The sequence below is a fragment of the Ovis aries genome, chromosome X (genome assembly GCF_016772045.2).
Source record: "Ovis aries strain OAR_USU_Benz2616 breed Rambouillet chromosome X, ARS-UI_Ramb_v3.0, whole genome shotgun sequence".
NCBI lineage: Eukaryota > Metazoa > Chordata > Mammalia > Artiodactyla > Bovidae > Ovis > Ovis aries.
In genome coordinates, this window is record NC_056080.1 from 105,048,057 (window position 1) to 105,071,219 (window position 23,163).

Sequence of the window (23,163 nt, forward strand, 5' to 3'; positions counted from 1 at the left end):
CACAGCTGTCCAGAATCGAGGAGAAAGCCCTCACCAAGAACCCAACCGTGCTGTCACCCTTATCTTGGCTGTGCAGGCCCCAGAAATGTAGGAAACAAATTTCTGTGGTTTATAAAGCCATCCAATCTATTATATATTCTGTTATAGTAGCCTGAACCTTGCTAAGACACTATGCTGTTGGAGAAATTGGGTTATTTGTTCCTTAAAATGCTCCACTTTCTGCATTTGGCTGATTACCTTCTTCTGGTACCAATTAACTTGTTCCTCTCTTTTATTTCCCATACACTGGTATTTAGATCAAGACTAGAGGATTGATTTGTTTCAGGTTTATTTCTTGTGGCAAAATACTTTGTAGGTGGTTATATGTACATTTAATTGCATCAGTCAGAAAGTACATTTTGTCTGTCTCCATTTTAGGGATGAAATTTATTTTTTAGTAGGTGTGTTTGGCCTATTCCTTGTTAAACTTTCACCTAATAGGTTTAGAGTTCATTGATGATCTTTTCTAAATTCATTATTTAATTTGGAGTTGTGAAATGGTGATTTTATCATCCCATCATTCCTTTTGCATTGATTAGTGGAATTCTCCATGATGAAGAACTTTCCTTCTCAACTCTTTTAGTGGCCTTGAAATACTGTTTGACCAGGAAATGTAGAATCAATGCTTAACTCTTTACCTTTATTAATTTTTAGCTTAATCAGTTGTTGCTCTAGAAATCGCCAATGATAATCAATGAGTTTTTTTTTTCTTGAGTATCATCATGAAGTTGTAGAACTTTATATTCTTGATGTGCTTGAATCAACCATACTCTTTTTTTTAATGCTCAGTTAATTTGACAGTCTTTGGTTGGTAGAAGCCCCTGACAATTGGCTCCTGAGTCATTTTGACATATCCTCAGTAGGCTTTAATATCATCCTTGCTTACTGGTATGACAAGATGCCCCAATATCATCTTAAACATTTTCTACCTTAGATCTGGAAACAGCCATTTCTCCAGGGAGCCATGGATCCTTTTAATGAGAAATGCAATCAGCATAAGTAATTTTGTTTTTGTTTTTTAAACAGACTTTATTTTTTTTATAGAATTTTGGAGTTTACAGAAAAATTGAGCCCAAACTTCAGAGAGTTCCCACACGTGTCCTCTCTCCCTGCTCCACAGTTTCCCCTTTTATTACCATCTTGCATTACTCCAGTTGATGTTACAATTAATGAACCAATACTGATATATATTACTAACTAAAGTTCATAGTTTAAATTTAGGCTCGCTCTTTGTGCTGTATAGTCTATGGATTTTGACAACTGCAAGATTTCATGTGTTCATCATTATAGTATCATACAGAATGTTTTCACTGCCCTAAAAATGCCCTGTTGCTTAGACTATTGTATCCCTTTCTCTCTCTCCCTGAACTCCTGGCAGGCATTGATCTTTTCACTGTCTCCATAGTTTCGTTCATAAATACATATTTTTAAGTTCCATCAGATGAAGGAAGTGACAAAAAGACAAAAAATGAAGATAAAATGTTGCCCAGAGGAAGCGCTAAAGTTCCTGTGAAGGCAAAAAGGGATGGAATCTAGAAAGGATTAGCCCTGATACAAGAAGCTAAGGTCACCAAGAAGTTTAATAGAGAGGATAACTAAGCCTGGAGGGAAAGACTCCCTGAGCTGAATTTCTGTCTGGGGTGCAGATCTCAGACACTCTCAGAACCTGTGTCCTGCATTTTTGTGCACTCGGGCTTAGGGGATCTAGCCCTTTTCTTTTTAATCATCAAAGTGGTTTTGCCTTTCCTCCTACCCTTAGACCGCCCCCCCCCACCCAACTCTTAGACAATCTAGCTCTAGTATGAATCTCTATCATAGTTGCCAAACCTGAATGAGATACTATATATAACATGCCTTATATACAGGAAGCACTCAATAATAATCAGAAGTTGTTGTTACTGAATTAAGGCCCCCAAACTTTCAGATCTTGAGGTCCTCCACCTTTTTATTTGTTCCCAGGTTTTTTTTTTTTTTTTGAGCTTTTTTTTTTCTTTATTTTACTTTACAATACTGTATTGGTTTTGCCATACATTGACATGAATCCACCATGGGTGTACATGTGTTCCCAAACATGAACCCCCCTCACACCTCCCTCCCCATAACATCTCTCTGGGTCATCACCATGCACCAGCCCCAAGCATGCTGTATCCTGCATCAGACATAGACTGGCGATTTGATTCTTACATGATATTATACATGTTTCAATGCCATTCTCCCAAATCATCCCACCCTCTCCCTCTCCCTCTGAGTCCAAAAGTCCGTTATACATATCTGTGTCTTTTTTGCTGTCTTGCATACAGGGTCGTCATTGCCATCTTTCTAAATTCCATATATATGTGTTAGTATACTGTATTGGTGTTTTTCTTTCTGGCTTACTTCACTCTGTATAATCGGCTCCAGTTTCATCCATCTCATCAGAACTGATTCAAATGTATTCCTTTTAATGGCTGAGTAATACTCCATTGTGTATATGTACCACAGCTTTCTTATCCATTCATCTGCTGATGGACATCTAGGTTGTTTCCATGTTCTGGCTATTATAAACAGTGCTGCGATGAACATTGGGGTACATGTGTCTCTTTCAATTCTGGTTTCCTCGTTGTGTATGCCCAGCAGTGGGATTGCTGGGTCATAAGGTAGTTCTATTTGCAATTTTTTAAGGAATCTCCACACTGTTCTCCATAGTGGCTGTACTAGTTTGCATTCCCACCAACAGTGTAGGAGGGTTCCCTTTTCTCCACACCCTCTCCAGCATTTATTGCTTCCAGATAGTACCAGGGCTTGTAGGATTTTAATGATGATCAATATTAGTGGTGAGGTCTCACCCAATTCCCCTACTTCTATTTACCTCTATACAGCTGCCCATATTTGAGGACACTTACTTAGAGTTCAGGAAAAATGACCACTGCCTTCCTCTTACTCTCCTGGTTTTGCAACGAACCCTTTAGGATCCCTCATGCCTTCTCCATGGCTAGAGTGTAGGTGAACCTTCTCTTTTACAGGTAAAGCTGACATAAAACTGGAATCTGTTCTCTTTTCTGTCTCTGAGATACAATATAGTTGCTTTAAGGAAGTGCAGGCCAATGGTGCAATTTTAGTTCCTCAAGAAAACAATGTCTGAACTCCCAGTGTTTAGAGTCTGCCCAATGGAGAAGACATGGAACCATTAGACATAATGAGTCTAGATAGGGTGGGCTAAGCGGCTATTATTATATGTCATAGGGCGCATAATCAGAAGTAGGTCAAGATGAAACTTATTGCTCTTCAGAGCTCCAGGTCTGCACCTACCAGAGCTTTATTGTTGCTGGTAGTTAGTTGCTAAGTCACGTCCGAATCTTTGTGACCCCATGGACTCTAGCCCACCAAGCTTCTCTGTCCATGAGATTCTCCAGGCAAGAATACAGGAGTGAGTTTCCATTCCCTTCTCCAGGGGATATTCCTGGACCAGGGATCAAACCCGTGTCTCTGCACTGGCAGGTGAATTCTTCACTGCTGAGCCACCTGGGAAGCCCCACCAGGGCTTTAGCAGCTGCCAAAATCTGGGTGCTTTAGACTTTCAGAGGCAAGGTTTAACTTATCCAGGTCCCTGCAGACAGTGATGAGATGCTACCACAGAGTGATGCCTCTGGGGTTCTTGCTGGAGGTGGTGGGGGTGGGGCTTTGTGTCTATAGGGTCACTATTTGACAGCTACTTAACAGGCTGCTGCCATCAGCTGGAAGTGGTAGCTTTCTCCCTCAGCTCCTGTGATAACTGGAATTAAGGATGACACAGTTGCTGTGAACTCTTTCAGGAGGTGTCTCTAGGACAAGTGGCTCATGTACTGATGGCTAGGTCTGGCCAATGAAAGCTGGCTAGGAGAACCATTTTGAAAGGAAGCATCTGAGTAGAAGCATATTGAACTCCAGGTCAGGTTAGGATGAGAGATGCCAAAAGTGTTAGTGAGAGGGAGATCTCAAGTTAATCCTGGGATATCAGTCTACAAACCTAGGTTAGGACTCCATCACAGGCCTCAGAATGATGGGCTTCTAGTCTTAGGTCTTTATAGCTCTCTAGACTAGAGTTAGTGTTGTCCCAAACTAGAGAAGGCAATGGCACCCCACTCCAGTACTCTTGCCTGGAAAATTCCATGGACAGAGGAGCCTGGTAGGCTGCAGTCCATGGGGTCGCTAAGAGTTGGACACGACTGAGCGACTTCACTTTCACTTTTCACTTTCATGCATTGGAGAAGGAAGTGGCAACCCACTCCAGTGTTCTTGCCTGGAGAATCCCAGGGACGGGGAGCCTGGTGGGCTGCCGTCTCTGGGGTTGCACAGAGTCAGACACGACTGAAGTGACTTAACAGCAGCAGCAGCAAACTAGAGAGGGGTTAGAGCTAAAAGTCAAGGCACCAGGCTACCAGGATTTAGAAATCTGCAGGGGAGGAAGCAAGGGAGGCTTGAATCTCATCTCTTTGGGCATACCTTCAGGAAGCATTTAAGTGGCCCAACTGGAATCTTGAAATCTAGGCCCTCTTTTATTACCACTTCCTCCCTTTTCTGGACAACTAGTTATTTTGCAATTAACAGTGGGCTGATTGGTTGGAAACGTTTACTTGAGTGACCAAGATTTAAATTTGCTTCCTGGAAAGTATCTTGGAAGGGTTAGAAGCCTGCAAATGGGTAGTTGGTTGCAAAAGGGAATTAGATGGAGAGAGGATTCTTCTCTATTAATCTCCACTTAGATAGTGATTAGACTTGTGAAGACAGTTGAGAACTTAATTGTTCAATGTCATCAGGAAGTCAATTATTTTAATCTTTCTTCAATAGTTAGCTATTAATTAACTGGGAATAAAGAGGAGAATAATTGGAGATGGATTTGCTCAGACTAGGTTGTACCTTATAGAGTCAGTATTCTTGGCTGTTAATGAGATCTTAGATTAAAGGAAGTAGGCACAAAGGGATGCAACCAGCTAGACATGATGCTTGGCTAACAGCAGAATGATGGACTAGATGGACTCAGAGTGTCCTGTTCCTTTTCCCAACTTTTTCAGCAATCTTTTCCCCAAGATGCTACATAGCAGTCCCAACCCTGAAGCTATGCTGCTATAGACTGAACCCCAAGTTTCACACATAATGATTAACAGTTCAGGTTTGGAGTTGGATCTGATCTAGAATCCCATCATGGCCACTCATCATCTGTGACCTTGACTGAGTTACTTAATCTCTTTCAGTTTCCCCAGCTGTAAAATGGCAATAATAATAATACTTACCACATGATTATTCACAGAATTATATGAAATTAATGCACATAAAGCACTTAGTGTAATGCCTGGCAAAAAAAGGTACTCTACAATAAATATTCATTTCCTTTTATGCTTTTCCAGACCATAAATCTTCTGTGGTGGAAAATCCCAAGAGCTCTGATATTTCACACATACCTCTTCCTATAAAGCTGCTGCTGCCAATAAAGGCTTGATAAACCCTTGGGTCCTGCTCAGGGCTGGCCTGGCAGCCCCTCTGTCTTTGACAAGCCCATCTCTACCCTTTCCAATGCAGTGTAATTGTTTTGAGTGTGGGCTCTAGAGTATAGACAGATCTGGGCTGGAAGCCACAGGTCAACTACTCCCTGGCTGTACAACTTTGGACAAATCATTTAACCCTTCTGTGCCATGATTCCTTGTCTATAAAATAGTGATAACAGTGTTGTTACCTCATTGGATTGCTGGGAGGATTCAGTGAGCTGATGCATGTAAAGTGCTTAGAACAATGTCTGACACATGTTAAGTGCTCAAAAAGTTTTAGCTATATTATTATCTATATTGTTCTCTCCATCCAGGCTACCATTCACTCAGGGACCTGAGAGGTATCAAGAGTTCATCTGACAAAATCACATTAGTGGACACTTAATAGGTTAAGGGTCCCTTACTCCATCACCATGAAACTAAGGACACCATTACCTAGTGGCAACTTATGGGTTCTAACCTGTGCTCAGTGGCTAAGTCGTGTCTGACTCTTTACCATCCCATGGACTGTAGCCCGCCAGGCTCCTCTGTCCATGGAATTCTCCAGGCTAGAATACTGGAGTGGGTAGCCATTTCTTTCTCCAGGGGATCTTTCTGATACAGGGACTGAACCCAAGTCTCCTGCATTGCAGGCAGATTCTTTACCATCTAAGACACCAGGGAAGCTCAGGGTTCTAACTTGTGCCATTTTAAGACATGGCAACCAAATTTTTGACACTTTCCCATTGAGAAGTGATATCTAGTCCCCTCCCCTTGAATCTGGGTTCTGTGAATGCTTGACCAATAGAATAGGCAGAAGGGGCACTGTGCCAGTTTCTGGGCCTATGCCTCAAGAAACTCTACTTCCTATCACTGGGGGTGTTCATTCTTGGAACTGGGCCAGATGCTGTGACAAAAGCCAGCCAGCCCACGGAAAGGCACTGTGGAGAGGAAATGAAGTTCCTGGCCCTCAGTCCTGGCTGAGCTCTTGGTTGCCAGTCAGCGTGAACTTGCCAGTCAATGTGAGGAGCCATCTGGGATGTAGATCCTCTAACTCCACGTTGAGCCACCCCAATCGACGTCATATGAAGCAAAGATAAGCCCACTTTGTCAAAACTTGCCCATTGTTGTGACCAGCATTAATGTTGCTGTTTTAAGCCACAAAGTTTGAGATGACAGCAACAGATAATTTGGCTTCATAGCTGGCACTAGAAACTAGAAACTGCCTGCCAATGCAGGAGATGCAAGAGATGTGGGTTTGATCCCTGGGTTGGGAAGTTCCCCTGGAGGAGGAAATAGCCACCCACTCCAGTATTCTTGCCTGGAAAATCATATAGATAGAGGAACCTGGCGGGCTATGGTCCATAGGGTCGCAAAGAGTCAGACACTACTGAGCACACACACATACACGACAGATAATCAGAATATAAATTGTGGGTAGTTGGCAAATAGACATGTATTGCCAACTACATCATACCAGTGGTAAGTGGTCCTATTCACATGTTCCGTTCAGTTCAGTCACTCAGTCGTGTCCAACTCTTTGCGACCCCATGAATCGCAGCACGCCAGGCCTCCCTGTCCATCACAAACTCCCGGAGTTCACTCAGACTCACGTCCATAGAATCAGTGATGCCATCCAGCCATCTCATCCTCGGTCGACCCCTTCTCCTCCTGCCCCCAATCCCTCCCAGCATCAGAGTCTTCTCCAACGAGTCACCTCTTCGCATGAGGTGGCCAAAGTACTGGAGTTTCAGCTTTAGCATCATTCCTTCCAAAGAAATCCCAGGGTTGATCTCCTTCAGAATGGACTGGTTGGATCTCCTTGCAGTCCAAGGGACTCTCAAGAGTCTTCTCCAACACCACAGTTCAAAAGCATCAATTCTTCGGCGCTCAGGCTTCTTCACAGTCCAACTCTCACATCCATACATGACCACAGGAAAAACCATAGCCTTGACTAGACGGACCTTAGTTGGCAAAGTAATGTCTCTGCTTTTGAATATGCTATCTAGGTTGGTCATAACTTTCCTTCCAAGGAGTAAGCGTCTTTTAATTTCATGGCTGCAATCACTATCTGCAGTGATTTTGGAGCCCAAAAATAAAGTCTGACACTGTTTCCACTGTTTCCCCATCTATTTGCCATGAAGTGATGGGACCGGATGCCATGATCTTCGTTTTCTGAATGTTGAGCTTTAAGCCAACTTTTTCACTCTCCTCTTTTACTTTCATGAAGAGGTTTTTTAGTTCCTCTTCACTTTCTGCCATAAGGGTGGTGTCATCTGCATATCTGAGGTTATTGATATTTCTCCTGGCAGTCTTGATTCCAGCTTGTGTTTCTTCCAGTCCAGCGTTTCTCATGATGTACTCTGCATATAAGTTAAATAAGCAGGCTGCAGGGGTGCAGGAGGGCCTAGAGGAGCCATCCCACGTTGAAGGTCAGGAAGGGCAGCAGTGAGGAGATACCCCTCATCCAAGGTAAGGAGCAGTGGCTGCGCTTTGCTGGAGCAGCCGTGAAGAGATACCCCACGCCCAAGGTAAGAGAAACCCAAGTAAGATGGTAGGTGTTGCAAGAGAGCATCAGAGGGCAGACACACTGAAACCATACTCACAGAAAACTAGTCAATCTAATCACACTAGGACCACAGCCTTGTCTAACTCAATGACACTAAGCCATGCCCGTGGGGCAACCCAAGACAGGCGAGTCTTGGTGGAGAGGTCTGACAGAATGTGGTCCACTGGAGAAGGGAATGGCAAACCACTTCAGCATTCTTGCCTTGAGAACCCCATGAACAGTATCAAAAGGCAAAATGATAGGATACTGAAAGAGGAACTCCCCAGGTCAGTAGGTACCCAATATGCTATTCATGTGTAGGGCTGGCCTTTGACTGAATTAGGGAATGGAATTGTCCTGGGATGTGGTTGTTAATTCTAATACTTCAGTCTTAAAAAATAAACCAGAAACACAAAATGGTTTTGACCAAAATATGGACAGTATTACACTAAGTATCAATCCCTTCCATATCCCATATCTCAGAAATGATATCATGTACCAACCAGTTGTTCAAGTAAAACACATATGGGTCATCCATGAATCCTTCCTCCTTCCTTTCCCTGACCTCCTGTAAAGAGTTCATTAGAAAGTACTATTGTCTCCACCTTCAAAATGTACCCTAAATCTGTCCTTTGTTTCTCCATCCCCATGGTCACTTTGTTGCTTTTGTTCAGTCTCTCAGTCATGTCCGACTCTTTGTGACACCATGAACTGCAACATGCCAGGCTTCCCTGTCCATCACCATCTCCCAGAGTTTGCTCAAACTCATGTCCATCGGATTGGTGATGCCATCCAACCATCTCATCCTCTATCATCCCCTTCTTCTCCTGCCCTCAATCTTTCCTAGGATCAGGGTCTTTTCCAGTGAGTCGGCTCTTTGCATCAGGTGGCCAAAGTATTGGAGCTTCAGCTTCAGCATCAGTCCTTCCAATGAATATTCAGGTTTGATTTCCTTTAGAATTGACTGGTTTGATCTCCTTACTGTCCAAGGAACTCTCAAGAGTCTTCTCCAGCACCACAGTTCAAAAGCATCAATTCTTCTGGTGCTCAGCTTTCTTTATGGTCCAACTCTCACATCTGTACAAGACTAATGGAAAAACCATAGCTTTGACTATATGGACTTTGTCAGGAAAATGATGTCTTTGCTTTTTAATATGCTGTCTAGGTTTGTCATAGCTTTTCTTCCATGGAAAAAGCATCTTTTAATTTCGTGGCTGCAGTCATCATCCACAGTGATTTTGGCCTCTTTTCTCCATCCCCACGGTCACTACTGTAGTCCAAACTATCCTTTTGTCTTACTTGGGCTAACCTGTATTGGACACAAACTCATGTGCCTTCTTGGGCTCATCTGTGAGGTACTGCCCACTTTTTAAATCATTCTGCCATCATTCCATTTTTGGGTGATCCTTCCTGAGTTTTAGGAGCTACAGGTAGTGTAAGTTGAAGCCCTGTACCTGAAAGACCCTCATGTCCTGTCCTACCCATTTACCTGTGAGTGCCAACTTATCACTCCACTTCCACACCTGGGTAAAATGCCATACCAAGAGAATGGGATCTGGCTTTGTGAGAAGCTGCGAAGGGACCAGAAGATGCAACTGGAAGTGATGGGGGAGTTAGTACCCTGGGATATGAGATTTGACTAGTGGAAATGAGGAGGTGTGAGGGAACTAGGCAGTTATTTCTCCTACTTTCTCCACTCTGAAATGTGTATGTGTGTTTTCCTTTCAACCTTTGTGAGCAAATACACTTGGCAAGTAACCTGCAGTTTTGTGACGTAATGGCCAGTGAGGTAATGCTTTGCATCACATTGATACATCTTTCCTTGCTTCACTTGTCTTTTTCCGTCATCCTGTTGCCTTAGGCTTATATAACTCCCATATGGTCAGTACTTGCTTTTCTGAATCAGGCTGTGTTTTATAAGACCCTGGCTAAGACACTTACTTTTAAAAATGGTTCTAGAAAAACAGACTATCAGGATGGGGGTTTGGAGTTGTATTGTTCTCCTGTCAAAAGCAGTAGATATCATTTCATTTTTTTAGATTCTGCATATAAGCAATATCATATTGGTCTTTCCCCAACTTACTTCGCTTATTATGATAATCTCCAGGTCCACCCATGTTGGCAAATGGCATTATTTCACTCTTTTTAATAGCTGAGTAATATTCCATTGTGTATATGCACTGCATCTTCTTTATCCATTCATCTGTTGGTAGACATTTAGGTTGCTTCCATGTCTTTGCTATTGTAAGTAGCACAGCAATGAACATTGGGGTGCATGTATCCTTTTGAAACATGTTTTTCTGCAGATATATACCAGGAGTTGTATTGCTGGGTCATGTGGTAGCTGGGTCACATGGTAGCATTGTTTTTATTTTTTTAAGGAACCTCCATACTGTTTTCCATAGTGGCTGCACCAATTTACACTCCCACCAATAGTGTAGGAGGTTTCCCTTTTTTCCATACCCTCTCCAGCATTTGTTATTCATAGACTTTTAAATGATGGTCATTCTGACCAGTGTGAGGTGGTCCCTTATTGAAATTGTGATTTGCATTTCTCTAATAATTAGCAATGTGAGCATCTTTTCATGTGCCTCTTGACCATCTGTATATCTTCTTTGGAGAACTGTCTATTTAGGTCTTCTGCCCATTTTTTGATTGGGTTGTTTGTTTTTTTGATAGTCACCTGAGCTGTAAACATGGTACAAATGAACTTACTTATAAAACAGAAATAGACTCACAGATTTAGAGAATGATATTAACAGTTTTCAGGGGATACGGGAAGGGGCACAGATTGGGAGGTTTGGGATGGACATGTACACACTGCTATACTTAAAACAGATAACCAGGAAGGACCTACTGTACAGCACAGGGAACACTGCTCAATATTCTGTAATAACCTAAATGAATAAAAAAGAGTTAATCCATCTATATGTATAACTGAATCACTTTGCTGTACATCTGAAACTAACACAACATGGTTAATCAATTATGCTCCAACATAAAATAAAGATCAATAAAATAAAGCAAAGGATAAATTATCAAAAATATAAACAAAGGACAAATAAAAAAAAAAAAGCAGTAGGGACACTGGCTGGTGTTAAGTGTGTGAAGATAATCCCTGCCATGAAATGGCATTGCAATCACTTGAGCTTTCACCTGTGCAATATGGTATTTTATTGGTATGATACAGAAGTACAAGGCAAGATATGGGGAGGTCAAGTGGCTGTGGCACTTAATCAATAAACAGACAATGCTATTTATAAGGAACTTGGAGTGGAATGGTTGCTCTTGACTGCAGGAGGAACTCTGCCTCCATGGCAGATTTAAAGGAGATCCTTATCTCCTGTAGCTACAGGACAGACTACTAAACATCCGGCTCAGGATCTGATAAGGGTGGCATAGATACAAAAAGGACTAAATGTACAACCTTGTCAGGCCATTTTTTCAAGAGCAGATAGGGAACAAGTGGAACATAGAGATCTGGGATGGTTATTTTGATAGATGAATCCAAGTATTATGAACCCTCCAATTTCTCTGAACTTTTCTTGCTGGCAGAAGCAGCTCTCTTTCAGAATCATGCCAGAGGGCGCTCTTGCTGACGTCTTAGTGTGCGCCGGAAGTGCTTCCCCGGGAGCTTGGCAACGAGCGGGCGACTACAGTTACGGGATCTCCAGGCGGCCCAGAGTTGTGGCTTACAGAGGAGATGAAATGTGGTCTGAGGGACGATATGACTATGAAAGACTCCCAAGAGAAAGAGTGCCTCCTCGAAGTCACCCCAGTGATGGCTACCGTAGAGTAGTTAATGTTGTGCCAAAAAAACCACCACTGCTAGACAGACCTGGTGAAGGAAGCTACAATAGATATTACAGTCATGTTGATTACCGAGACTATGACGAGGGCCGCAGTTTTTCTCATGATCGAAGAAGTGGTCCACCTCACAGAGGAGATGAATCTGGCTATAGGTGGACGAGAGATGATCATTCTGCAAGCCGACAGCCTGAATACAGGGACATGAGAGACAGCTTTAGAAGAAAAAATTTCTACTCCTCCCATTATGTGAGAGACCGGTCACCTCATAAAAGAGACACTCCTATTTTCAGAGAATCACCTGTAGGCCGAAAGGATTCTCCACACAGCAGATCTGGCTCCAGTGTCAGCAGTAGAAGTTACTGTCCAGAAAGAAGCAAAACTTATTCTTTCCATCAGCCTCAACATAGAAAGTCCATGCGTACTCGTGCCTGCTACAAACGGAAGAACGAAGGAAAGCCAGAAAGAGCTAAAGAAAGACCTGTTCAGCCTTTGAAAACTTCAAGAGACACTTCACCCTCAAGTTCTTCAGCAGTTCCTTCATCAAAGGTATTAGAAAAACCCAGTAGGCTAACTGAAAAGGAACTTGCTGAAGCTGCAAGCAGGTGGGCCGCTGAAAAGCTAGAGAAGGCAGATGAAAGTAACTTACCTGAAATTTCTGAGTATGAGGTGGGATCCACAGCACCATTGTTCATTGACCATCCAGTAGAACCTGAGTCAAATGCAACAGATGGCATAGAATTGTTCGAAGACAGTCAGCTAACCAGTCACTCTAAAGCAATAGCAACAAAAACCAAAGAGATTGAACAGGTTTACCGACAAGACTGTGAAACTTTTGGGATGGTTGTGAAAATGCTGATTGAAAAAGATCCTTCGCTAGAAAAGTCTGTACAGTTTGCATTGATACAGAATTTACATGAAATCAGTGAGCGGTGTGTTGAAGAACTCAAGCATTTTATTGCAGAGTATGACACCTCTAGTCAAGATTTTGGAGAGCCGTTTTAGATTGCTTTCTCAGGCAAAAAAAATTTCTAGATTTTTTTCCCCCTGGATTGTGTAAATCCTTAATATATGGAATTTTTGTGAAGAGAAATACTTTATGATAGTTGACCATATTTCCAATATCAAATAAACATCTAAAATAGTCTAAGATATTTTAATTAGAATTTTTTTATCTACATGTAGAGCCTTCTAATCCATACTTATCTTTTTTTTCCCCCTATCCTAAAACAATGGGTCAATTAATTTTTCAAGCTTCCTTGAAAATGCAGTCCAAGATTTCTGTACTTACAGGACATGTCCTATAGTCTTCCATTGTTACATGATCATTTATTTGGTCACACTAGTGTAATTTATAGGTTAGAGTACATTCCACTTAAACATTTGTAGACTTTTTGCATTTCATAGTAAGTGATATCATGTGAAAATGTTATAGTTCTGAGTTGTGTTTTATTGACTTGTTGCTTGCTTACCTTAGGCTTTGTAACTTTCAATATGTTTAAGTATATTCAAATAAACTTAATACTTTGGTATCTTAGGGAATATTTGCTTTAAGGATAATTCTCATTGTGATAAAATAGAGCATTTAAACCTCTAAAAGATACCTCATAATAAAATCCTGTTTATCAAGTAAAAAAAAAAAAATCATGCCAGAGGAGGATAATTTTCCTTTTCATGGAGACTGTGTAATAATTTCACCTGAAACAGTTGCCTTGTGAGCTGACCTTTTCTTCTCAAGATGCACTCTACCATCCTCATTACCCCCAGTCGATAACCAGAACCACATCTCAAACAGCTTCGATAGAAAAGTACACACCCAGCTCCAGCAAATTTTTTATGCTCATCAATGGGGAGAATTGAAAGCAGTTCACAAGTTCAAAACCATTATTTGCACTCAAGAAGCCAGATACACTCCAAAATACATACTGCATGATTCCATTTAAATGACTTCCAAGAACGGACATACAAACCTATGGAGAAAGAAAATTGAAAAGTGGTTAACTTTGGGTGGGCATCAGGATTAACTGGAAAGGGCAGGAGGGAACTTTCTAGGGTGATGGAAATGCTACGTATCTAATTTTGAATGGTGGTTATGGGAGTGTATATAGCTGTCAGGGGCTCTGAAGGACAGTGGGGAAGGAAATCTTCCAGTGAGTCAACTTCCTTTCACTAAAACTGCTCTAGCACCTGCTGCAGTGAGGTGCCCAGGCTGCCAGCAGCCCTCATACAGTACCATTTTCAGGGAGACCAGCCTGTTGCCTGGTGTCAGGTCAATTATTTGGATCCCTTCTATCCTGAAGTAGGCAGTGATTCTCCCTCAGCTGAATGGTTTTCTACTTTAGATATGGACTTGCCTTCTCTGCCATCTTGCCCACACTGGCACCGCTGTCTGCTGGCTTACAGAATGTCTGATAGAACAGTAGAACTGACTGCTGAAGGCTCAGCTAAGGTTCCAGAAAGAGGGTTGGGTGCTGTATATCATGTCCTGCATGTGCGTGTGCTAAGTTGCTCAGTTGTGTTGGACTCTCTGTGACCCCATGGACTGTAGCCCACCAGGCTCCTCTGTCCATGGGATTTTCCAGGCAAGAATACTGGAGTGGGTTGTCATGCCCTCTTCCAGGGGATCTTCCTGACCCAGGGATCAAACCCAAATCTCTTGCATCTCCTACATTGGCAGGCAAGTTCTTTAGCACTAGCGCCACTTGGGATATGCTAGAATGTGATATATGCCTTGATCCTCTGATTGATACAGAGTACAATATCTCTTCTAGTTAGAGCACACATATCCAGGAATCTGAGTCAGCATGATTGGAAAATCCTATAAATACTACAGGAGGTGGGAGTCTCCTTCCCATTTTGCTTGGATAACAGTACTGATAGCGTTGTTCATGCTGATGGCAGCCATAGCTGCTGCCAAAGACAACCAAGGGCTCATACAAAGAATGCCATGGTCAGAAGCAGCTGGAGAAACTAAATGACAGATAAGGAGAGTGGAAGAATCAGGTAAACAGAAAGAATTTGGGGGTTTTGGCTTTGGTGAAACAAGTTAGATTTCTTGGCTCATAGAGACCCAGCTTTAAATCCCTATTCTACAGCTTAGATCTGCATGACCTTGAGCAAATAGTGTTATCTTCTGAACCTCGCTTCCATCTGTAAAAGAGATAATAATAGTATCTACTGGCAGAATTATTGTGAGCATTAATTCATGCTTGTAGTAGAATTCGTAAAGTGACTAGAATGGTGCCTGGCAAAGATCAAATGTTCAATAAAATTACGTGTGCAAAGAACACACTTCTCATTTTAAGACAGACATGGTATGACTCTAAAAGCAATGAGGTGGAAGTGTCCCAGAAACTCCTTGAAGGAGCTTCCTTGATGGTACCCTCAGAGTGCCAAAGATAGATTTGCCTTGACACCAGTGAAATTTGAGCTCCAGGGTCCTGTGTTTCTACCAGCCCCTTCTAAAGCTCTGAGAGTGACCCTGGGAATGTGCTCATATAATCATGTGAACTGTTTTTAAACTATATTTAACTATTTTCTAAAATTTCTTTTAATATATTTCTCCAGAAATTCCCTTAAAATAACCACTGTTTTTTTCATTTTTATTTCTGCATTTTGTTTTGGGTGTTCAGTGGGAAAGGATCTTTCAGAGAGCTGTCTGCAACAATTTTCTGCAAATAATATTTTGATTTTATTTATTGGTTTTATTTCTACTTTTTGAGTAGTCCTGCTCTGGCCTCATGCACGATTGTCATTCTGGGACCTCTCCCTGCATCTCTTCTACATTCCATCCACCGTTTCCTGGATTTGATATGTTCTTCTCAAAAGTTTCCTAAGAAAATATGCATTGGAAGTAAAATCTTTGAAAATTTGAATATCTGAAAATGTCTTTATGCTTTTCCAGAACTTTCTGTTATTCGGCTGGGTATGTATTTCTAAATTGGAAAAAAATCCCCAGTGTTTAACTTGCAGTATTATTTTTGAGGAAGTGAATGTGATTCTGATTCCCAATCAGTATTCTTGATCTCCACATGTGTCCTGTTATGATTATTCCAGAAGCTTAGGATACTTGGGCTTCCATGGTGGCTCAGTGGTACAGGATCTGCCTGCCAAGCAGGAGACATGGGTTCAGTCCCTGGGTTGGGAAGATTCCTTGGAGGAGGGCATGGCAAGACACTCTAGTATTCTTGCCTGGGGGGAATCCCATGAACAGAGGAGCCTGGTGGGCTACAGTCCATGGACTCGCAGAAGAGTCAGACACAACTTAGTGACTAAACAACAACAACAAGCTCTGATTTTTCCAAAATTTAATGATGATAAGGCTTATTGAGGCTATTTTTCATTCATCATACTGGCCACTCAGTGGGTTTTTCTATCTGGAAACTCATGTCCTTTAGTTGTGGGGAATAATCTTGTATTCTTTCTTTAATGTTTTCCTTCTCTCCTTTTTACTGTTGTCTCTTTCTAGTATACCTATTAATCACATATTGGAAATCCTTGACTGGTACATTGATTTTATATTTATCTCTTTCTTCTCCATGTTTGATGAAACCAAGCTTCATCAGTACCTCCTAACCTTAGCATATGGGGAGGAAAAGCAGATGAAAGACTGGTAAATGAACAGAATGGAGGACGATCTCATCCCAAGTGCTCACAAAGGAAGACCAATGAAAAGCAAGCTGATTTTCCCTTCAAAATTCCAGATAGGCTTGGGAGTTGGAAGAACCATGTGACTTTGACAGTGATAAAAAACTTGGAGATAATTTAAAAGTCTGTTTAGGGAACAGTTTTCATGTGCCAAATACACACTGAGGCCAAACAAACCAGAACATAACAGTTTGGAGCAGAAGAAGGTTTATTGAAGGGCAAAGCAAGGAAAATGAGTGGCTCATGTGCAAAACACCCAAACTCCTCAATGGGTTTCAGGGAAGCATTTTTAAAGGCCAGGTGAGGGAAGGGGGTTGCAGGGTATGTGATGAGCTCGTGGACAATTCTCTGATTGGTTGGTGGTGAGGTAACAGGGTGGTGTCACAGGGGTTAACATTATCAATCCTTAAGTATTAGTAGGTCTGGGGACTATGCGCTCATGATCATCATGTGGTTAACTTCTTCATTTGGTGGAGTTTTTATCATTGGCAAAACAATTCAGAAAGTCTTCATCAGATACTATTATACTTCAGGGTGGAACTAAAGATTCTGTCACTGCCATATGGCTGATATACTGTTTAAACTCTTACCAGTTCTCCTGGCCCAACTACTACTTTTGTTACTACATGTTTTCAATCATTAATTCTTGATCCAGGCTTTTGTGACTCAGGAGAAGCCTGGGAGACTAGAGCTTTTGTACAAACAAGAGGCAGGCAGAGGACACAGTTGGTGGTGGGCGGCGGGGCGGGGCGGTGGGGGGGGAGGTCCTGTCTCTGGAAGGCCCCACAGGGCCCTGCTTGGTTTCGAGGTGACTTTGGAACTCATTCTAGAAGACAATTTTGATTTTTGTCTTTCAGTTGTATGTATCATGATGGAAGGTAAGATTACATGGTTGTGAGCCTGAGTAGCATATTGAAAATAGGGGAGGTTAGGGGCCAAAATGTATACTAAATACAATATAAAATTACACTTCTATGTTTTCTTATCTCACAAACAATTCATGTTTAATTTTCTTTACATTATATGAAAAAATGTATAAATTGTCAGCCAGATATAGCACTTAGGGCCTTCTCAGATCTCTTCTGAGTATGCGCTCAGTCCTGGGCATGCGTGTGGCCTTCTAGATTTCCAGGAATATGTGGAAGCTTTTCTTTTCTTTTGGCCACACTGTGTGGCATATGGGATCTTAGTTCCCCGACCAGAGATCAAACCTGTTCCCTCTGCGTTGGGAACACAGAGTCTTAACCACTGGACTGCCAGGGAAGTCCCTGTGGAAGCTTTTCAAAGCCCTTATTCCCCAAAGCATCTCGTTGCCCAGCCTTTCCTCTTGAGAGTTTTGCTTAGTCTGTTGTTTCCCCAACTGTTATGCATTACCCAGGTGGCAGCTACTAATGGCTGCCTTCAAATGATTTTGACAATTTCCCCCTGGATAGTCACCTCAGCCCAGGGAGAGTTTTGAGTGAGTCTAAATAAAGGTAAGCCCTTTGAGTTGGTCACCAGGCAAGTTAAAATAAACAGACACAATTCTTAGAGGACAAAGTCTGTTCTCCTGTACTGGGTACTTATACCAGGAATGTGGGCTGTTGTCTCCAAGGTCACTGCTGAGCTAGGGAGCAAGGAATGGGTCCAAGTTCAGTTGAAATGCCACAAAGCTCTCTTAGCAAGATCCAGCTGCTTTCTCTTGATTGAGCATATCCCCTGTTCTTGCAAGCTTTTGATTAGTATCCTGAGTTCGGAAAAAGTTAATTCCGATAGTTTTTGCCAGTTTATTCAAAGCTTTTGAGGAGGGATAGACTTTCGGAGTTCCCTACTCTATCATTTTCACAAATGTCACCAGGATTCTTCCTTGTTTTTGATGGCCTTGATAGTTTTGAGGAATACTGGTCAGGTATTTTTTCAAACACCCCTCCATTGACCTCTGTCTGATGTTTTTCTCCATTATTATGCTGAGGCAATGGGGTTTGGGAGAAATAACACAGAAGTAAAGTGTAAGTCTCACTACATTATGTTAGAGGTATATACTATCAGCATGATTTATTAGTGGTAAGAAGAGTGTAAGTAGAGAGCAGTGCTTTAAAGGCTTCGGCTCACAAGTCAAACACAACTGTATTCAAATCCTGGGTGCTCTAGTTGCTGAAGTGGTAGAACTTTTCTAAACCTGAGTTTTCTCATATGTAAAGCAGGAGTAATAATAGTGGCTACCTCATGAGGTTACTGTGGGGAATTGAATGAAAAAATGCATGTTAAATAATTAACATGATGTCTGGCACAGAGTGAATGGTCAATACATGTGAACTAATACTGTGGGAGGATATGTGTATGTGTGAGTACACCCAAAAGCAATTTTAAAGATAATATCAAGAGAATCTGAAGTGATTTTAATTATATAAAAAAGTGCCATAATTTTTCTCAAAGATTTGATGGGAAACCGAGAGTTCAATGGGATTAGATGTATTTGGATAAAATGGGAAATTTTATACATGAGGCATTATTTCCGAGGGCAGGCCAGATAGCTACTATAGCTAGAGTGTCAAGGTAACCTGGGGCTAATATAAATCCTGGCATTTGAGGTCAGGGGCCTACCCTAGAAGAAAAGGAAGGGGTGAAAACTATGTAGTCGTTAAAAGCACTACTGTTGAAGTCATTCAAACAGGGAAAAGTCTGAGCTTTGTTTTCACAGGCTCTGTGACCTTGTGTGGGGCTTCCCAGGTGGCTCAGTGGTAAAGAACCTGCCTGCCATTGCAAGAGACGTAAAGAAATCCAGGTTCAATCTCTGGGGTGGGAATATCCCCTGGAGAAAGAAATGGCAACCCACTCCAGTATTCTTGCCTAGAGAATTCCATGGACAGAGGAGCCTAGTGGGCTACAGTCCATCGACTTGCAAAGAGTCAGACACAAGTTAGCAACTAAACAACAAGTCTTTCTTGGCAGTTGTTTCCACTAGGGTAAAGAACCTGATTGCTAATGCAGGAGACATAAGAGACGTGGGTTTGATCCCTGGGTTGGGAAGATCCCCTGGAAGAGGGCAAGGCAACCCATTCCAATATTCTTGCCTGGAGAATCCCATGGACAGAGGAGCCTGGGCAGGCTATAGTCCATAGGGTTGCAAAAGAACCAGACATGACTGAGGGACTAAACAACAACATGGGTAAAGTGACTTCATTTCTCTCAGCTGAAGTTTCCTCATCTGTAAACTAGGGATGATAAACTGAGGTTATCATGGAATATGAAATAACCCAAGCCAATGGCCAGGAACATTCCCTGTCATATAGTTAGTGCTCAGTCAGTGTCAGCTGCTCTTTATTACCTAGCAAGGGTGGCTTCCCATGGAAGTTAAAAGTCTTTGAGTCAGGGAGGACATTTTGTGCCAAGAAGTGCCTTTCATTATAAAGCTCGCTTTGGGCTCCTCCCATTTATCGTGAGCTCAGTGCCTTACTCAGGCCTGCTGCAAGCCGCCCTAGGAGCAGCGTGCTTTTGTGATATTTGTGGTGGCTAAAAAAAAATCTTAAAAAAAAGATTTTCCATGTACAATCAGAAAGAGAATGAAAACCACATGGAAAATTCAGCTCCTTCCAATGTGTTCTTAGTCCCCTATTCTACATCCTGCTAGGCTCTCTTTTGCAGATGATGCCTGAGAATATCCTCTTTAAAGTAATAAATCACAGGAACGTTAACTCGTCCTTGCAGCTGCATGAGGGCTAGTTAGAGGCCTATTCAAGAAAAGGGCTTGTGTAGAGGAGTCCCTTTTTAAAAGGCCACCTGTACCATTTTTGTCTTGGTTTTTAAGTGGAAATGATTTTAAGATGTCATTTTCTTCCTCTACTTGTGTTCATGTTGTACAAATACTTCTTTGTTAATAGGGAAAGAAAAAAAACCCCAAACCCAAATGCTAAACCTAATTAAGTCTCTTTAGAGAAAAAGTGTGCCTTTTTCACTTTCCAACTTCCTCTCTGAGTTAGTAATTTTGGGGCTGGCCAAGATGCAGGTGGGAGGAAATGCTTCATGGACAGCTGGCCCTGAATCTCTCACATGCCTGGAAGTGTGCACCAGTTCAGGGTACAGAGCTATCTGGGAGAACCAGGGCTAGTCTGTAAAGAGCACGTACTGAAATTGAAATCCTTTTCCTGTTGATTGGCAGGATCCCAAAAGTTCTTTGAGGCTAGGAGAGATAGCTTTGAGAAGAAAATTGGGACCAGATCATCTAATCCAGATGTGGAAAACCAGGCCTTGAGGAGGGGAAAAAAACCTTTTATTATAAACTAAGGCTTGAGGGAAAAAAAAAAATCTCTTCTTTATAAACTAGACCTTGAGGAGGGGAAAATCCTTTCATTGTAATCATATCAATTCTAGTTGGATTCACATAATGAGGTTAGCCATGCCATTTGGTGAAGATGATGATCAGCCATGCAGAATGATTTAAAGAGTTCCAGAAGGGCTCCGTCTGTCTGTACAATAAAATCATCCCGTAGTCAGGTTCAGAGTGCCTGATAGCCCTTCATTCGTGACTGTTAGCCCTTCTTCGGTCAAGGACTTGTTTCAGGATCTGGTGAAAGACCTTTCCCCATAGAAATGCGCGTGTGTGTGCACATGTCAGTGTACATTTTTATGGGGGTTCACAGACTCCCATGAACTGCTCTGGGGGTGATCTTTGGATGGCCAGTGTTTCTCATAGTTGATTTTCAAGAGCCATGCAGTGGGCAGCTAGCCCATTCATAGACCCCTGCTGAGGTAAACTGAAAAGAAGCCCTATCACATTTTTATTACCATTATGTTGAAATAGTATTTAGAATAATATAGTTAATAATAATATAAGGGGGAGCGATGAGATTTAGGAGCAATATTTCACCAAGGTATATAGGTCTACCTTGGTGACGCACAGCTTGACCCCAAATCGGCTTCCATATTGAGCTGGTTTCTTTCCTTCCTATTTCTAATAAATTTTTTAAAATCCAAACTTTAAGATATTTTATTTTTCTAAAAATACTTTAAATACTTTAAAATATCCCAGGATAGATGAAATAAGAATGGTAAAATTTGATAACTTATTTGTCTTAGTTGGGTTTCCCCAAAACAGAGTCTGAGGCAAGGACTGGGGAGTAGTTGGGTATATTTGGGATGTTGTCCCAGGAGACAGGAGTTGGGGGTTTGGGAGAATTAGAGAAGGAGGAAAAGTCAATGCGAGGGTGCCTTGTGATATTGCGGCATTGGGCCATGAGGGCTTGGTTCTGAATGGACATCCTGAGAAGGATACAGAACATCTCCCAGAACTGTCCCCTTGATAGATAAGAGGCTGTAGCTCTCATCCACTGGTTCCTGACCCCAGCTCAGTTCACGGTTATCCCCAAAGGGATTAACAGTCCCACACTTCCAGTCTGTGCTTTTATGTGGATTGGCTTTGGAGAAGGCACTAGGGCAGAAGCGGAAACAGAGAAGCTTGATCTGGAGGTGGAATGCTGTCAGGGTGATGTGAGTCTGAACTTGCGCAGAACAGCTCTGGCTGAAATCAGAGGTGGATGGAGGGACTGTGATGACAGGCCCCAGAGGTATTTGCACTACTACTGAATCTGAGTAGTGGGTACATGGAAGTTCATAGTCCTAGCCACCCTACTTTTTGTATGTTTGAAAGCTTTTCATAATAAAAAGTTAAAAATACAAACTCAGAATCACAGGCCACTGGGGACTGCCGCAACTATTTAGTGGCTTTACTGCAGAGTTTTGGGTGTTTGGAGCAAACATGGGCCCAGAAACGACAATGATAGTTCCCTGTTGACACTTTGAAATACTCCATCAGATGCTGAAGTCTTTGAACAAATCACGTTCAAAGGCTGGAAGGTTGAATAGTTAAACCAGGAAGTAGATGGGTGTGGATTCACCTGTTTGATTGATTCAGTTCTAGACAGCGTGGTGCCAAATTCTACTGAAAGACTTGGGTGTGATATTTAAACGTCCCCAACGATATGTAATTTATTTCTTTCTGTGAGAAGGGAAGAAATCTCTACATGTTGAGGCAGTCTCAAATTCTCAGTGATAAAACTGCCCCATAGTTAGGTCTTTTTAAGGAAATCCTGCTCATTTCACCTTTAACATTAAACATAGCTGCATCTCACCACTGAAATAATTACTTGCAGCTTCTTCGAGTTTCTGCATATATGGCTATGAAATATCTCTTGAACAAGGCATTTAACATCTGAGAAATTATCCTTAGTGTCATTATCAAAGCCATAGAGTCTCCCCTCACAGCCCTTGTTTCAATAACTTGCGGGAAAGTGATTTCTCTCAACAGCTGGCGTGCTTAGAGTGGAAAAGTAGACTTTGGTATTTGCTGCATTTCTTTGTACAGCATGCTGGAAAGACGTACTCTTAGGGGCCATGATTTGATTATATTCACAATTTTTATGGTTTTCGTCAATACTGAATCGAGATCAGGGGATGTGTTGCTGATTGCTGTTATCAGCGAATTGAGCAGGGAGTGGGTTGGCATTTGGATGCAGCCTCTAATATTTGCTTAGCAACATATTTCTGGCCTGTGCTTATGGTGAATGCTCTTCAGAACTGATCTCATTGCCCCTATTCCAGTGTACTTTGTGACTCACAAAAAACACTTGATAACTGAATTAAAAATCTTTCCGCTTTAAAAAATTT

The 23,163-nt window shown here is 41.9% G+C and overlaps 1 protein-coding gene across 1 annotated transcript in view; it reads left to right on the top strand.

The window, feature by feature from the left end:
• LOC101115187 (periphilin-1-like) overlaps positions 1–13,518 on the top strand; it is a 108,517-nt gene extending 94,999 nt beyond the window's left edge. The window contains exon 4 of the mRNA XM_060407639.1: positions 9,081–13,518. Coding sequence (XP_060263622.1) covers positions 11,569–12,879 — 1,311 coding nt within the window. The 5' untranslated portion in view covers positions 9,081–11,568 and the 3' untranslated portion in view covers positions 12,880–13,518. The remainder of the gene's footprint in view (positions 1–9,080) is intronic.
• The last annotated feature ends 9,645 nt before the right edge of the window (positions 13,519–23,163 follow it).